This window comes from Vulpes lagopus, chromosome 6, assembly GCF_018345385.1.
Source record: "Vulpes lagopus strain Blue_001 chromosome 6, ASM1834538v1, whole genome shotgun sequence".
Classification (NCBI taxonomy): Eukaryota; Metazoa; Chordata; class Mammalia; order Carnivora; family Canidae; genus Vulpes; species Vulpes lagopus.
The window spans coordinates 92,421,646-92,440,614 of record NC_054829.1 but is presented as its reverse complement, the minus strand read 5'-3'; the positions used below and the strand labels follow the sequence as shown (position 1 = coordinate 92,440,614).

At 34.9% G+C, this 18,969-nt stretch overlaps 1 protein-coding gene across 2 annotated transcripts in view; it reads right to left on the bottom strand.

Annotated features, from left to right (window-relative positions):
• The window catches only part of GRID2 (glutamate ionotropic receptor delta type subunit 2), a 1,439,737-nt gene that overhangs the window by 101,137 nt on the left and 1,319,631 nt on the right, over nucleotides 1–18,969 (bottom strand). For both annotated transcript variants that reach the window (XM_041760141.1, XM_041760142.1), the window contains one exon: nucleotides 17,029–17,195. In XM_041760141.1, the coding sequence (XP_041616075.1) occupies nucleotides 17,029–17,195 (167 nt within the window). The remainder of the gene's footprint in view (nucleotides 1–17,028; nucleotides 17,196–18,969) is intronic.

Genomic DNA, 18,969 nt, shown 5'->3' with positions numbered 1-18,969 from the left:
TAAAGTGTTTTCTCCCATATGCTCTCTAAATCTTAGTTTCTTAATCTATAGAGGAGGTACAATGATCCTTCCTTCAGGGATGTTTTGCAAGAATTAAATGAGGTAATATAGATTGGGAATGATCTGTACATGATTGAATGTGAAGATCAAAAAATTGAAGACATGGGCAAGGAGGAGGAAAACGGACACTTGAGAGAGCATGAGAAGAGTAAAGAGGAAGTCAAGACCCGTATGAAAACAGCAACTCTGCAAGAGTGGACCTCAAGTCAGCAGCATTCAGCCTCATCTGGCACTTGTTAGACATGTAAATCATGTTCATAAAATATCAGACACTCTGGGCCTAGCGGTCTGTGTTTTAGCAGTCCTGCCAGGTGATGCTGATGCTTGCTCAAGTTTGAGAACTCCCGAGCTACAGCAAGCCACAGCACAGCTGAGGCAGTCCGGAGCAGCAGCTCACGACTTCTTTTAAGAAACCACTATCACAGAAAACAGATGAATAACAATAACACAAAAAGCGAAATAGCTATCAAGCACCAACACTGTTGTCAGGATTGCTCTAGATCTTGAGGATACAGAAATTGTGTAATTTACTGACATTACTTATTGTGCACTTTTCCAGTCTCTTTTCTACTAGTGCTTCTCCTGTTTTCCTCTAATAGGGCTCTTTGGTGCTGGGCTCTCTTTTTTGCTGCACATATTTTCTCTTGATTTTCTCCATCCCTTGTTGCTTTGTATCAATAAATCCTAAGTCTGTATCTTTCTCCTCCATCTCACCAACTCTCCTGTCTCATACTTCCAACAGTTTTCAGATAGACCTTATGATGTTGCTGCAAATCCAACATGTGCAAAACCAATAGCATGCACTCCCTTTCCATAATTTCCTCCTTGTCATGTTTCTAGTTACAACTTTCCATTGAGTATATGGTATTAGGCTTCTTTCAATCTTCCCCCTTTGGTCAGAGTGTATTGGATAGAGTGTGATGTGTGGAGTGAGGGTGGAAGTCTCTGTTTAGCCATTCATTAACTGTAATTGAGCAGTTTACATAATAGTACCTATGTCTTGGGGTGTGGTGAGGGTTCAAGGAGTTAGTCCACAGAAAACCTTTGGAGGAGTAACACAATTAAATGTGTAGTAAATGATAATATTTTATGGGTATTATTAATTCTTTCTCCTTTGTTCCTTATATTCTCTAATACCCATTAATTCTTTCTTCAGATTTGTTGTAAGGGATGTGATAGTTGACTCTTCAATGTCTCTTCCATTCCATTAGAGAGTCTAGGCTATAAGTATATATTCTCATGGGGATCCACTCAGTTCAGGAGTAAACACATGACCTTCAATGAACTAATTAAGCTGAAGGGACATATTTATACTCATATTTGAGAGAGTTTTCATTTTCTTCTCCTGAATGGAAACAGGGGAGCACATTATCCCTGTTGCTGCTATAAGCATTCTTTGTCACCAGGCAGGTCAGCCTGAGGACAGTTCTGTCTCACTCGCCAAAGATGGACAAGTCGAGATGTGGAAGGATCTTGGTCTTTGGCCAGAGTCCCTCATCCAGTGCCAAAGTCTTTTATAACTAGTACCTTCTACCTATAAAATTGTAATTCCTATTACTTTGTTTTCTTTCCTAAATTTCACATTTATATATTTAACTTCCTGTCTAATAAAAATGTCAAGTTTACCAAACCCAAGGACAAAGTCTTAATTCCCATGGCTCATAACCTACTTCTGGCCCATGCATGACCAACTCAGGTAATGGAACCAACCACCACACACCCATTTGTTCAGAAGAAAAAGTTACCTTGATTCCCTGTTTACCTCACCGGTCACATTGATACCATTTGTCAGTCTTATCAGTTTTATAGCTATTATAGACTGGTACCTGTCACTTTTCGTCATCTAAATTATATCAGCCTACACCTAGCCATTGTTGCCTCTCTCCAAGATTTCTGCACTTGTTTCCTAACTGATCTTTCTACATTTACTCTTGCTCACTGCCCTCCTTTTTTCTACCATATTTCCTTCTCTAACAGCTAGAAGTAATAAATACTCCTCTTTTTAAAACTTACAACAGCTTGCCTTTGTTATTTGGAAAAAAATCTATAGTTCTTATTATGCTTTTTAAGGTTCTACAATACATCTGGGCCTAACTCTTTAGTTTTCTTTCATACTGCTCTCTTGTTTGTTCACTCTGCCCTGCTAGACTTTTTGCCATTCTTTAAATACTCCAAGCTGGTTCTCACTTCAGAGCTTTTACTTTTGTAGTTGCTTATATATAAAATATTCTTCATCCACATTTTACATTCAAGGTTGTAATCAAATGTTGCTTCCTCAGAAAAATCTTTTGCGGTCCATCCCAACAATGATCTGTCTTTGTTCTCTGTCCCAGTTATGTTTTTTCTTGGCATGCTTTTCCTAATGTGAAATTATCCTATTTTTTGTCTTATATATTGTGTTTTCTCAACTCTCCAGTAAAATATAAGCTTCAAGAAAGCAATAATCTTGTCAGCCTTGGTCACTATTTTCTTCTCTAGAAAAACAAGAGTACGAAGCACTAAGTAGTTGCCTAACAAATATTTGTTGATCAAAAGAATAAACATGAATCCTACTCTCTAATATGTTGTTTGCCTTAGCAATCACAAGAGATAATAGGATTCTTTTCCCCTCAAACATTATTTAACAAGAGTTTATTGAACGCCTACTAAGTATATATCACCTATCTATAGAAGATAAAAAAGGAGGAATTTTCAAGCTAAGAATTTAGAACATATTTGAAATGTCAAGGTATAAACATAAGAAATGAATAGAAAAGTAACATATGTGGTACAGAGAAGATAAAATACAGAAACACAACGGACCTGATAAGAACTGAATTTTCTAGGGAGGACTTAGGCTGAGGATGTATTATGAGGTGGAACCCACAGAATGCATAAGATTTGAGTAGGTTTAGAAATAACAGAGTAACTGTGTTCCTAGGTACAATATGTTAGGATACAATTAGGTTTGTGACTGTGAATGGAAAGGAGAGGAAAGTAAAAAGGGACATTTGGAAGCAATTTGCCTCACCTTGCCCTGTTAATGCCTCTGCTCTTCCCATAAACTATGTCTCTGGTTTTCATTATCTTGAGGGAGAATGTGCCCTCAAGAAGAGCCAAGTCTATATCCATTGCTCTAGCCTCGCCCTCAAGTTTTCACCCTGTGTTGTCATTTGTCTGTTATAGTCTCTACATTTCCCTATATGAACACATCATCCTCCTGTGCCTCAAAATTAACATGTCAAGATCAAATTTAGTTCAAAATTAGTTCACTAGTAAAACTGGTTTTACTCTGAAGCCAACTTCCCCTCCTGGCTTCTCTTCTGTGATTTCTCCATTTCCCAGCCAGCAAGGCTAAGGACTTCATTTATGTTTGGTTCCCCTTTGCCCCATCTCTGTGTTTAGTTGATGGCCAACATTACCTTTACAGTATCTCTCCCCTTCGTTCCATTTCCACTGCTTTCAGTCTACGTCAGGCATTTCACTTTACCTAAATGATCCATTCACCCATTTATTCAATTAATACTTATCAGACATCTAGTAGGTGGCAGGCTTTCTTCTAGATACTTAGAATACATCTTTGAATAAAGCAGAGAAATACTCCTGCCTTCTTGGAGTTTATTTTATTTTATAGATACAGCAATGGCTTCCTAACTGGGAGCCTTCCTTCTAGTCAATTCCTCCTTTATTTCATGCATCCAGTCTTTCTAGATTGATCAAAAAGCATACTACTAATTATGTCTATTCTTTTCCAAATTGTTCAGTGACTCCTCATGTCCTAATTCCACACAGCCTGACCTGATATTCTGGATCCCCAGGTTTTATGCTCTTCTATCTCGTCAACTTAAATAAATATTCACTGCCACTCTACTGAATATATTCTGGTTGGGAGGTAATTTGTTTGGAAAATTTCTTTGGTTGCTAAAAAAACAGAAAAAAGGAAATGCACATTTGTAAAATTCATGTTGATTAGCTCAAAGAACATGAAAGTTTGCCTAGAAGGACCATGCTTACTTTTATGCAGGGTGCTATAGATACCTTGGTTAATACATGGAAAAAAAGACCCCAGTTGATAAAAATCATAAGAACAAAAATGTAAGCATAGAGAATATTATTTTGGAAAAATACAGAAAACTTTATCAGAACAGAAAATCTGTCATATATTTTTGTTTCAGGTTGTTGGCTCCTCCCATCAGGTCTCCATGTCTTACCATGGAACATTAGTAAGAATAACATTAAGGCACAATTTTTATATACACACTCTGAGGTAGTTCTATATAAAATGAAAATGCTGGTTTTCAATTCTTTTCAATAGTTACTCACACTATTTCAAACATAAAGAGCTTCATAAAATGACAGTTGTGAAATGATTATGAAAAAGAAAGTAAATGCACACTTTGAAATAGATCATCTGTCTCTTTTTGAAGTTGATACTAAAGCAGGAAATTATGTCCATTAAGACAAAAATCATTAGTGCCTGTTAGACTTATCATTCTGGGTTATATGGACTCATAAATGTCATTCCATATGGAAATCATATATTTTTACCTTAGACATACTTTAGTTCTAGAAATAGTAGGCTCTATTTCATATTAGTAAGCATTTGACATGTGAATAGACAATCTGACCAATTAGGTCAGATTCGGTTTTTTGTTAGGTTTTTTGGCGGCTGCTCAAAGAACTATGAAATGAGATAGATAAGAGGTGATTATGGATTCCATCAATTAAAAAGTCATGACAATTGAAAACTTCTGTGAAGGAAGAATTAGAGTTTTGGTGTGGCACAGTTTTCTTAAGCTGTTGGAAACAAAAGATTAAAAGAGGGAAAATAACTGTAGTATCCTCCACAGCTTTCTGTTTTCAATACTTTTGTTGTTTCCTTCTGATCAGCTGATATAAGACAGGTTTAGTTTCACACAGATCTGCCCCCTCATGGTAAAGGAGGACTTTTGCTGTTGACATGCAGTTTAAAGTCTTTGGAAATCAGCCATAGGTATTTTAGTGTGCAAGAGGGTGGCCACTTGAGTGGGCATGAAGACAGTTTGTATGCTTGATATCCTGTACACACTGATACACAGACTTAGACCTATGGTAGTAGGAACTCTGGTGGTATAGTGTTGGACAGCATGGGTTCAAAGATGGCTGTGCTACTGATTAGCTTTATGACCTTGGAAAACTGAAAATATTTTTCTTGACTCAGTTTCCTCATCTCTAAAATGAGGCTATTCATAGTATTTACCTCACAAGTCTATCGTGAAGGTTAAATGACTTAATATAGTTAAGTACCTGGCACACAGTAAGTCTTCAGTGATTATTAACTATTATTTTAGGCTACAGTATAGTTTCTCTGTAAGTTAGGGATAACACAATCCATAGTGCCCTATCCATTATTTGTACTTTTTCTGTATGTTTCTGAAGTAATGACAATTTCAAAACAGGTGGTCTAGTCATGTTGATGATTCTGTTAAACATATTTACTAATACTCCTCCTTTATATTAGACATAACTGTGTTCTTGAAAACATTTATTTAACTAGTAAATTCTACAGATAAAAAACTGATTTTTTAACAAAGAGAATGGCAGAACAGGGTAGGGGTGGAACCCTGGACTGGGAGCTGAATTTGTGGTCCTAGTGCATGTTCTGACCTAAGTCGTTTGTTTGTTGACCTAAGTTTAAACTCTAGGCAGGTGACCCAACTTCCCAGTTTTACGTTCATAAAATTAGGGAATTCATCTAAATGCATGCCAAAGTTGCATTCATGTCTTATCTTCTATGGTTGTTTCTTCCATCAACACAATTATCATGCAAGCCTATGTACTTATTCCCATGCTGTTACCATTCTTAAAATATTTTAAGGGTCTATAAAGAAGTACCACATTTCTGATTATCCTCAATGACATCAAATTTTCCCTTTAAAAAAGATGTTGGGGCTAAGTCTGGTGAGTAAGATGAGTGTTTTGAGTGGAAAAATGTGATGTAAATATAACAGAGTAAAAGTATTTTTGAGAGAGGGTTATAACTGACTCTTGGTTATAACTGACTCTTGTGTGAATGCCTGCACATGTGTTTGTGTGTATGGGTACTTTTAAGTGCAATATGTATTTGTAGTTCTAAGTTCTAATGTTTTTTGTTAAATTTCAGGCTTTAGTCACACCTGCTTTATACCACTGTCCTAACTACGCTTTTTGTAAAACAACCACTTTTTGAATGAAATAACACTTACTAATATCTAGAAACAGCCCACATTTTATAAAATAATAAAAGGCTGATCCGACTTCTTGCAAAGCAGCTTCATCTAATGTCATGGGCTCATTATTCAGCTGAAATATTGCTCTGCACTTCACACTAGTCATTTATCTTCCCTGTACCTCAGTACTTTTTTTCAGAAAAGTCTAATAAAGATGCTTGTTTTTAAAAGGTACTCTTGTACCTTGGATGAAGTATTCCCCAAATGCTGTATGATGTAAGTACAAGGAAAATAGAATCTTGTAACACTTCAAGATCTGCTCTATGGGATTGCACTATCTGATGGTCGGGATTGTGCTCAGCATTGAGAATGCTGTTTTCTCCGTGAGAGTAAAGCCTGGCAATTTTCTTAATTTGGCTACTGCTTTACAAGATTAATTAATCAATCTCAAGTTATATAGCACCATTGTGATGAATATTTTTGAAATATGGGAAATATCACCGTTTGTACTTTTACTCCCATTTAATTAGGCCAAACATTGAAACAAATGTAAATTACTTAGATTCTCTAGTAGAAGCAGCAGTCAGAATGATGGGTAAAGTGCACAGAATACTAGACACAAAAACAGCTTCATGAGGATTCAGGAAACAGAAAAAAAAATGACTAATAAGTTACTTCATTTTTTTCTCTTTTGGTGAAGCTTCCTAAATTCAAAATTCTAAATTTAAAATAAATGTTTTAAAAGTGACTGCTCTGAAATAAGAATAGTATATTATTTTATGGTTTCTGGAGGCCGATCCTTATTTAACACATGTATATAATATGAGAAAAGAAAATAATATCCTTTAACACTTTATAGGTTAAAATATGTTAAATAAAAATATATGTACAAATATATATTATTATTTTATTCTAGTCCAGTCTCTATTTGAAAGTGAATGTTTTGTGTCCTCTTTACCTTTTTGTTTGTGATTCCTGAAATATTTTTCCTTACTACTTTATACAAAAATGACCACCTAAACGATCTTGTTTTCTTGATCCAGAACAGAAAATGTGTTTGTGATGAAACCAGTTGGTTTCAGTGGTATATGTGTGTGTGTGTGTGTGTGTGTGAATGTATTTTCTAAAATTTATTTACTTATTTATTTTTAAAAATAGTATCTGATATGTGAGACAGAAGAATATCACTAGGGATATGTTAATGTAATTTAAGCAAGTGTAGAACAAAAGTCTATACGCTGAAAGGTCGTTTGAAATAAATACCCACTGGGTAGTGAATTACATTTTTCAAAAATCATCATCACTTTTCTATAAATAATTTTTCAGTTGGTTTTACCTGGGCATGAAATTGAGCTGATGCAAAACTTGCAATAAATGACCAAAAAGGAAAAATGAGGGTTGGAAGAAGAATGCAAGAGAAAGCTGCTGTGACCATTTGGATTTGCCCGTCCTTTTCCCTTCAAATTCCTGGATTATATTCACTCCTCTGATCCCCACCAAGTCCTCTCTATCCCTCTTCAAATAGTACCATTTTTCTAATCTTTTCTCCTCAATCTCACTGAGAATATTCTCACAGCTGGAATACTACAACAGCCTTGTAAAATGGCTTTTTGCAGTTAAGCTCTGTCTTGTTTAACCCATCACTTTGGATTCCTCAAATGCTCTTGTGTCCAGATGTTCTCTTCAGAGCCTCGCAAAGCTGGTGTGGGGTCTTGAGTGAGGACACAAGCCCTAGCCTGGGTTTGAGCCCTATCTCCGCTTGTCATTACTGTGTGACTTTGGTAAGATACTTAGCTGTGAGTCTCAGTTTCCTCAAATTTATAAAATGCAATTAATAAATGTCCCATTTACAGAGTTGGGGCAAGTACTGCATGAAATCTATCAAATGTTCAGCAGAGCAGGTACCTAATAAATAGCAACCATCCGTACCCTGGTGTGTCACATTTAATTTTAGCTTCTCTACCTGTATTCACCTACTGATATTCTCTTCAGCCAAATTGTTCTTTCTCGTTGTCCTTTCAACACGATGACTTTTCATCTTGATGATTTCCTCATGTTTTCCTGAATACCTTACCTGGACCTGTCCCCTATATCCAAATTCTATTTCTCCTGAAGCTTTCTAGCTCAAGTCTAATAAAAGCTTTCTATTCTACTCAGCAATGATTTCCCTTTCTCTAATTTTTTTCAGCATTTATTATCTATACCAGCTTAATGTGTAAGTTCATATTGCTTAATGTTTACATAGGTATTTTTTTTTTTTTACATAGGTATTTTGATGTCACTCCTACTCTCAGAGGTGAGAGACTGTATGTATTTTGTACATCTAAAGGGAAAACAACTGTTTAACTTCTAGTTAAAAGCATCCATGTTGATTCCAGCGGACTGAGTACAGAGGGTAAGACACGTTGTTGACCGATTTTGAAACTGCTAACTGGACAATCAGCTTTTTTCTTTTCCTGAAAAGGGAACAAAGTGGTTGAAAAGTATTTCATTCTTATCGGTGAATAAAAGGATGAGGGCTCTATGCTTTCAAGTGAAAGGAATATTTTCTACCTTCCTTATGGGAATGAAAGCATGAAAATTCTTACAGCAGGGAGTTGGAAAGAAAGGTGACATGTGCTGTGTTTGTTTTATTTTTTCTTCTGAATTTTTATTATTCATTATATAAGAAGTTAGAGAAACCAAGAAAGGAAAAACTATTATGATAGGAGAAATAGAAGACTTTTTCTCTTTTTACTAACAAGCACAAAGAATAGGTATTTAATTTATTGGGAATAAGTAAATGGGATGATCTTGATAAAAAAGTTAGGTAGATCTTTCTTCATCAAAGATTTATTGAATCTTTACTCTGTGCTGGCATGAAGGTACCTGCTAGAGATGTAGAGACAGATGCCTGAACTCAAGGGACTTACCAATGTGAGGCAGGACCCAAGAAGTAAACTGTAAGAAGTCTGAAGACAGAGATAGAGAAAAAGCTCTAATGTTATTTTTCTGAATCCAGATAGAAGTCAGACAAGGAAAAGAAAAAAAGAAGCATCCAAATTGGTAAGAAAAAGTAAAATTGTGACTATTTGCAGATGACTAAATATTGTATATAGAAGAGCCTAAAGATTCCACCAAAAAAAACTATTAGAACTAATAAATGTATTCAGAGGATACAAAATCAAAGTACAAAAACAATTTGCATTTCTATGCACTAATAATGAACTAGCAAAAAGAAAAATTAAGAAAACAATTCTATTTACAATCGCATTAAAAAGAAAATTTATTCTTTGCCTAGGAATAAATTTAGCCAAGGAGGTGAAAGATCTATACTCTGAAAACTATAAGACATTGATGAAAGAACTGAAGATAGCACAAATGGAAAGATACACCACAAACATGGATTGGAAAATTAATATTGTTAAAATGTTCATACTACTTAAAACAGCATATAGATTTGAGGTAGTCTCTGTCAGAATGCCAATAGCATTTTTCACAGACAAATAATCCTAAAACTTGTAAGGAATCACAAAAGACCCCAAATAGCTAAAACAGTCTTGAGAAAAAGAACAAAGCTGGATATACCACACTCCCAGATTTCAAACTATACTGCAGGCCAAGAGTAATCAAAACAGTATGGTGCTGGCACACAAACAGACACATAGGGCAATGGAACAGAATAGAAAGCTCAGAAATAAGCTTATGCTTAAATGGTCAATTAATCTACAACAAACGGGGAAAGAATATATAATGGGGAAAAGACAATCTCTTCAATAAATGGTACTGGGGAAATTGGACAGCTGCACATGTAACAATGAAACTCAACCATTTTCTCATATGATATACAGAAATAAACTCAAAATGGATTAAACACTTAAACATAAGATCTGAAACCAGAAAAATCCTAAAAGAAAAACATAGGCAATAAACTCTTGGAAAGCAGTCTTAGCAATTTTTTTTGGATCTGTCTCCTCAAGCAAGGGCAAAAAAAGTAAAAATAAACAATTGAAACTACATTAAACTAAAAATCTCTTGCAGTGAAGGAAACCATCAACAAAACAAAAAGGCAACCTACTAAGTGGGAAGAGATACTTGTTAATGATATATCTGGGGTTATATAATGATAATTATATTGTTAATGATATATCTGGGATATATAAGGGGTTAATATTAAAGAATATATAAAGAACCCATACAGCTCAACACCAAACAAATAATTTGATTAAAAAATGGGTAGAGGACCTAAATAGACATTTTTTTTAAAAAGAAGACAAATAGATGACCAACAGACATGAAAAAGATGCTCAATGTCACTCATCATCAGGGAAATGCAAATCAAAACCACAATGAAATACCACTTTACACCTGTCAGAGAGGCTAGTATCAAAATGTCAAGAAACAGCAATGTTGGTAAGATGTGGAGAAAAGGGAACGCTTGTGCACTGTTGGTGGGAATGTAAATTAGTGCAGCTACTATGGAAAATAGTATGGAGGCCTCTCAAAAAATTAAAAATAGAAATACCCTACAACCCAGCAATTCCACTTCTGGATATTTAACCAAAGAAACCAAAAGATACATGCACTTCAATGTTCATTGCAGTATTTAAAATAGCCAAGATGTGGAAGCAGTCTAAATGTTCATTGATAGATAAAGAAGATGGAATATATATATATACACACACATATATATATATATATATATATAATGGAATATTACTCAGCCATAAAAAATGAAATCTTGTCATTTGTGACACCATGGGTGAACCTAGAGGGTATTAATCTAAGTGAAGTAAGTCATGCAGAGACAAATGCCATATGCCTTCACTTATATGTGGAATCTAAAAAAACAAAACAAACAAGACAAAACAGAAACAGACTCATAAATACAAGGAATAAACTGGTGATTGCCAGAGGGGAGGTGGGTAGAGGGATGGGTGAAATAGGTAAAGGGGATGGAGAGGTACAAACTTTCAGGTATGAAATAGGAAGTCATGGGGATGTAAAGTGTAGCATAGCGAGTATAGTCAATAGTATTGTAATAACATTGTATGGTGACAGATGGGAACTATACTTGCTGTGGTAAGTATTTTATAATGTAAATAAATGTTGAATCATTATTAGTACATCTGAAACTAATATAATATATCAATTAAACTATACTTTTAATAAAAAAAAAATCATGCCTGGACCATCCAGTTTATTCTGGAAATTAGGGCCTTGGAAAACAAAAACAAAGTAAAGCATAGATATTCTAACAGTTAACAATGCAAAAGGAAGAAAGAACAACAGAAAAGATTATATTCAAGGAATTTAAAAGTAATTAAATAAAAGTAGTCACTTATGGACCAAAAATGAAAGTATGTCATATATCAAGGATTATGATTAATTCTATTCTTTGCCCTTAAGAGGGAGAGGTAGCGGGAGAGAGAAAAAGAGAATCCCTAAATATTTATTTGAAATACATATTGTTAAAAGTGTATGACAATTTTTGGAGCCATACTGCCTGGATTTGAGTCTCAGCTCTAATACTCAATAGCTTTGTGAACTGGGGCAAATTACATTACCTCATTATGTCTTAGTTTCTGTGTCTGTAAAATGAGGATAATTATAGTACTTACCTCATAGGTCGTTACATGTAAAAATTCAAAATATGGCACACAATAAACATCATATAGTATGTTTAATATTACTCTTATATGCTTTTAAGAGAATATTGAGGGAAGGCAGGGTGCATGATGATGAGAAAACTGGACATGAAATTAGGATTCTTGAAATTTTCCCACTCGTATTGTTTCTTGTGATTCTAAATAATTTAGCCTTTGTGCTATTTTAGTTTCATCCTTGATGAAAAAAGAAGTACTGATAATTATATTTGTAAAAATTCTAAAATTCTATGACTAGATTGAAATATTATTTATGCATCTGTACCAATATCATGAATCCAACAAAATCATTCTCCATTCAGTCTGAAATATGTCCTTGTTTCTGTGACGAGGTGGTTCATTCCTAAAGTTTAGGGATAGAAGCCAAGAGGCCAAAAGGGACATTTTATTGATGAAGTATGAAATTAAACTCACGAATTAATTATTCCCTGATATCCATTAAGATTTAAGAACAGAAATGAGATCATACCAAATGCTCAAAAAATATTTTTATCATATTCTTAGTTTTATGAATAGTTAAGATTCTAAAATCAACACTGGAGTTTATTTTATTAAAAGTATAATGATATCACTGAAAAATTCAGTTCTCTTCTACTCTTAAATGTTTTTAATCTGACAACTTTTGACTAAATAATTCTTGTATATGAAGAACTATAAAAAGACAGGGCCACATAAATATTTGATGAACAAACAGAGTCAGAGAATTCACTGGAAACATTACTCACCATAGTAGAACTCTCACTTATCTGATGTGATTATATAAATACTTTAACATCTGCCACCAAGTTATCTAGTATTTGTGCAGACTAAAGAAACAAAACTCTTGTATCCAAATATATGAATATATATATTGTAGCACTTACCAGTCCTTAAAAGTCATTCCTGCCTGTGTCTACAAATATACAATTATAAAAGTGAGTATATCACTAAAGACCATGTGTCTGATGCCTAACTTAATGCTTGCCAAAACTCAGGCCATCTACTTGGTGTATGCACTTGTAGTATAATAGTTGTGCACCAATATGCAAGGGTGTAATAAACAAATTTATGACATTTTGTATGATTGTTTTGGAGTGTCATTAAAGTATGCAAGCATATAAGATACTGGGCAGATAGTAGATAATGCATGTAGCTACTATGTCAATATATAACATTTATTTTATATATTAATATTTATTGCCTATTTAAGTATTCTAATATTTCATAAGTTGTGGTATAAGCATATAGTCACCTGAGAAATAATTAGTATTTACTACATAAAAATCACCCTGGTGATGCCTGGGTGGCAGTTGGTTAAGTGTCTGACTCTTGATTTCAGCTCAGGTCATGATCTCAGGATGGTGAGATGGAGCCTGGCATGGGGCTCTGCACTTAGCATGAAAACTGCTTGAGATTCTCCCTCTCCCTCTCTTTCTGCCCCTCACCCTATTTCTGTTCTATAAACAAACAAACAAATAAAATCTTTAATACAAAAAATCACCCTGTATACTTTCATTTTCATTGAAATTAATTAGAGTAGCAATCAGTGATCTAGTATAATCAAGGGCCTAGGAAATTTGATATATTAGAGTTGTTTATAATAATTTCTAAGGTGTACTACAGTGATTAAATTTTATGGTCTTTATAATTTTTAAAATCAGTTAATAAAAGAGATCTCTTTTTCCTAATGGTCATAGCATAAAAAAAATGACATGAGCTATTTTCTGAATTTAGGGAGAGAGTTCGGGTAATAGATAAATGTGGCACACATGTATAAAGAGATAAGTTGGCACATCAGCAATTGCCAGAAGGTTTTTCTTTCCTGATCTCTCTTCTTCCAGATGTCCAGGGAACCAGGATACAGATGTCATTATTAAGGAACTCCACAGAAAGGGAGAATTTAAATTGTCTAGATCCATAATGCAAATCAAAGGAAAAATAATGCTCAATGTTTAGTATTATTTTTCAGCAGTTCACTGGAGTGTACTTTCTCAGAATTAAAATCTCTCCTAGGTAAGGCACCACAGGGATAAGAAATGGAACACTTAGGGTAATTTATTAAATATTTCTTTAATTGCTATTATGTTTGTGTAATGATTTTATTGGCTTCTTTTTTTGCATAAAAGACCTGGAAATCAGGTCTGGAAACAACAACAACAACAACAACAACAACAACAACAACAACAACAAAAGTCTGTAGTGAAGAAAAACCCAATTAACTACAACTAAGGAATAAATAATCTTTTTTTCAACTACATGGTTCATTTTAAGTACCCATTAGACTTTTCTGCTGGTCTTTCTCCATAAACCCTGGCATCCCCTTCATTCTATTATGCTTTCCATCTTTACTTCTAAGTTAATAAAAATAATGGTGCCTCTTTGCCTAGAAGGATCTCTTCTATTTGTCCCTTCCTCTTCATTCCCCGTTGCCCAGTTCTGGACTAGGCCTTCCTTGTCTCATGCTTCCAGGTTTGCTCTAGTCTTTGCCAATCCTAATCTATCCTTCATGGCAAAGTTGGATGAATCATCCCTTAAATACCATCATCTATTTACTCCTGAGCTCCAGCACGGACAAAGCTTCTCATAGCTGCTTGTGGGCTATGATATGACTTCCAAATTTCAGATTTCCTTCCAAATGAACTCGCTGCCCCTGTTGCTCTTCAACAGATTTTCTGCTCTCTCCTACTTCTATCCTGTTGTTTTCATTGTTTCTCCGAGAATGATCGATTTTTTCCTTTCAGCCTAATTATTGTCTACCAATCTTTCAAGGTCAGATTCAGGGCTCACCTTCTCTGGAGAGCTTTCATTCATGTTTTCCTTTGATTAACTCTTTGTTCCATATAATATTCAATTCTTTCAATTTCTCAATTACACAATTTACTGCAATATAAACAAGCGATACTGATATATATATCTCAGGGTGGTGATATATATATATTTTTTTCTTTTTTTTTCCCTAAAAGCCAATGCCAGACCAAGAGGATAGTACCAGGAAATTAAGGCCCCAAATATCAAGCTATTTGAGTTACATCATTCCTTCAAATTTTAGGATAGCAAAAAAGCCAGGTATCTTGTGTTAAACAAACACAAACAAATGAACAAAAAGCACATAAAACAAAACAAAAACCAAGTCAGTAGTCCAGAAGTTGTTAAAACTCTTCCATTAGCTGAAAAAAAAAATGTAGGCCTCTCTCCTTATCTGGTAGAATGGAGATATATATATATATATATATCAGCACACATTTATAGAAATTTATAGAAATGTCTGTGTTCACTGTTTTATGTGTGTGGGCCATATATCTGCAACTAGACTGCAAGTGTCTTCCAGGTAAATTCTCTATAGCATAACTGATTTTCCAATTTGTTCCCCTTAGAATCTACTCATCAATAAGTGTGTTTTGATTGATTAATCATTATTCATACCATAATATTTCACTTCCCAATTTATGCTTATTTCATCTTTGTCATTTTTAGATTATTTTTAGAGCCATAAGGGACCACTGGGTGATTCTATTATTGTTCATAATTATTTACTACTCTCTTCCCTTTATGTGAAGTACAGTGCCTTACCTCATCAATTTGAGCTTGACCATGAGACTCCCTTTTTGTTTAAAGATTTATTTATTTATTCATTTATGATAGACATACAGAGAGAGAGAGAGAGAGCGAGAGAGAGAGAGAGGCAGAGACACAGGAGGAGGGAGAAGCAGGCTCCATGCCGGGAGCCCGAGGATCGCGCCCTGGGCCAAAGGCAGGCGCTAAACCACTGAACCACCCAGGGATCCCCGAGACTCTCTTTTGTTAGTGGTTTGTGGGCAGATGTGACATATGCCACATCCATGCAAGAAGCGCAAGAAACACTGCAGGTTTCAGGCAGCCCCTTTTACAACTACTCATTGTCATGAAACAGCTTGTCTTGGATCAGGCCACTTTTCCAGCCAGGCCCTGGAATGAGAAGCTGCACAGGAAGACCTGCAGGTGACCTGCAGCTTGTGGCACAGCTTTGCCAAATTGCAGCCCTACGTTTCATGAATGCAAAAAAGTCACTGATACTTTGGGGTTGTTTGCTACACAGAAAGGCTGACTCATACAAGATGTTGGGCTTAATCCAACTTCCATTCTACCAGATAAGGAGAGAGGCCTACATTTTTTTTTTTCTCAGCTAATGGAAGAGTTTTAACAACTTCTGGACTACTGACTTGGTTTTTGTTTTGTTTTGTGTGTTTTTTGTTCATTTGTTTGCATTTGTTTAACACAAGATACCTGGCTTTTTGCTATCCTAAAATTTGAAGGAATGATGTAACTCAAATAGCTTGAAATTTGGGGCCTTAATTTCCTGGTACTACCCTCTTGGTCTGGCATTGGCTATTAGCAAATAGATAGAAAAATCTAGAAAATAAACAAAATGCACTACCAGTTTCAAATGAAATACACTTCTACCTGAAAGATACCACTCTCTCTTAGGCCCCACATTTGTTTGATAATAGATAGAATGAAATGCAGTAATCTTTGGGCATGCCTCCCAGGCCCAAGTCCTTCAAATACATAGTTAATCTAAAATATACATTTCAAAACCTTTTTTCTTAAACTCATAAAAGAAAATTCTAATTTGAGGATGGATATAATTTCTTAATCAACCATCTTCTAAATTCCATGACAAAGTCTCCTGTACTTTGACACGAGGTGAGGGACTCTTAAATTCTTATCCTTTTCCTTTGCAAAATTCAGATGGGAACATCCCTACCATTATGTACTTCAGTACATCAGAACTTTGACTCAGTCCTTAAGTTAATTTTATGCTTTGGTATTCTTAGAAATGAAATAATTTTCTAACTCTATGATGTTTAGTCCCTAAAAACTCAAGAGACTAAACTGTTAATTAACTTCTAAAGAAATTATTGACATACTACTTTCTTTTGTATATCAATTTTTTGGAGTAAAACCAGTTATATGCAGTAATATTTTTTCCAGTAATATTTATGAAAAAAATAATTCAGTACATACTTTAGGAAATTAAAGTCTTATTAAATAACATTTATAACTACCTTTTATTATTGTTGCTTATTTTGCTTTTCCAAACGAAGAGAACAAAATGTAATAAAACTACATGGGTAACCAAGTGGATTTTCTCTTTCTGTTTTTTGTCTCTCCTTATTTGGATCACATGCAAATCTTACCTCTGTGAAAAAACATCCCTGTAAGGACTGCCATGTTGTAGTGCAATTCCATATCCCCGATCAGCAACAGTATTCCCGATGGTGTAAAATGAACAATCTGGATCATTGATAGCCACATATTCCAATACAGCTGCATCCCATACAAAGGCATAATTTCCATATTTTACCTGTGAAAATATGGAGAGCAAAAGAAGAAAATAGGATTTAAGGTTGGAATTTTAAGTTATATAGGTAAGGTAAAACATATTACATTTGTATATATCTCATTGTGTAAAACATTATAGGACCTATATTTTTGAATACTTATTCTGAATGAGAATTTGACTTTTGGTTAATTTATAGCTCTGTTCTCCAGGAAATGTGATTAAAGTAGAATGTTAACTATGTTTCCAGGCAACATAGCTTATAGTAAAATGACCCTTCAGTGGTAAATGTCACCTGGACTGGGAGTACAATAAATGTATGTATGGAAAGAAGCCATGTCTTTGAGCTTCTCTGAGTGCAGTAATTCTTGGAATTGGACCTCTCTCTTTGGGAACCTGGAAGTTATACTTTTCAAGTTGTTACAAGAGATGCTGGCTCCTTCAGGTTCCAGGCTTCTAAGCCAGGTAGGCTTTTGTATTCATCCGATATAGGTATGATCTCTTTGCACATGACCTATATTCTAAATGCATGTTGCAAGTCCAACTCACACTGAAGAAAAATAATCAACACTACCCCGTTGGCAAGATATATTTCCTAACTTGAGTTATTCTAAATTCATCTGTTGCCAAATGTGGTCTATGGCAATTTTGCTATAGGACATAGATGAAAAACCTTTGGTGGTCATTGCAATAAGGAACAAATAATTATACAATCTTCTCTATCATCATTTAGGGAAGATAACTTTATTCTAGGTTGTTTACCTTTTAGTGATTATCTTTTATTTATAAGTGTGACTTTCCCCCCTAAATTATGAATTTATCAAAAATTAAAAGCAATCTTAAGATTAATTTAAAAAATATATAGGGGTATCTAGGTGTCTCAGTCAGTTGAGCTCCCAATTCTTGGTTTCAGCTTAGGTACTGATCTCATGAGTCATGAGTTTGAGCTCCACATGGAGCTTCCCACAGGGCTCCGCACCCAGCTTGAAGCCTGCTTGGGGATTCTCTGCCTCTGCCCTTCCCACCACTTGCATATGCTCTTTCTCTCAAATAAATAAATCTTTAAGTACAATCTTATCATCTTCAAATAGAGATAATTTGACTTCTATCTTTTTGATTTGTATACTTTTATTTCCTTTTCCTGTCTAATTGCTCTGGCTGGGACTTCCAGTACTGTGTTGAATAGAAGCAATGAAAATGGGCATATTTGTCTTGCACCTTTATTGTACTAGAGTCAAGTTCTCAGGGGGATAGGCTGCTTTCAGGAATGTAGACAGGACAACAGTTGGTTGGCCAAGCATTGAGATATAGCCCTGTCTCTTGAAAGAATTCTTTATTTTTTTAAGGGGGGGTGGGTATAGGAAAGGAGAGAGAGAGAGAAAGAGAATCTTAAGCAGGCTTCATGCCCAGTGTGAAGACCAACATGGGGCTTGGTTTCAAGACCTTGAGATTATGACCTAAGCTGAAATGAAAAGTTGGATGCTTAACTGACTGAGCTACCCAGGTACCCCTCTTAAAAGCATTCTTACTCAGCCTTAGATTATGCCAGGATTTCACAACCAAGACCCCAAAGTTCTCACAAAAGTATTTTGTTCATGGATGGCGCCAAATTGTTGTTTCTATGAGATGAGCTCCTATTCCCTCATGTTGCTGATATTACTTCCTCTAACAATCAGTATTTATGTGCAAATTTTTATCAACATGTATTCTTTATGTATACATGGGAAATATCCTGGAAAAAATGAATAACTCAAAGAGGTGGCTTTAGGATTCAGGATTAAAAGTCATCTAATTTGGA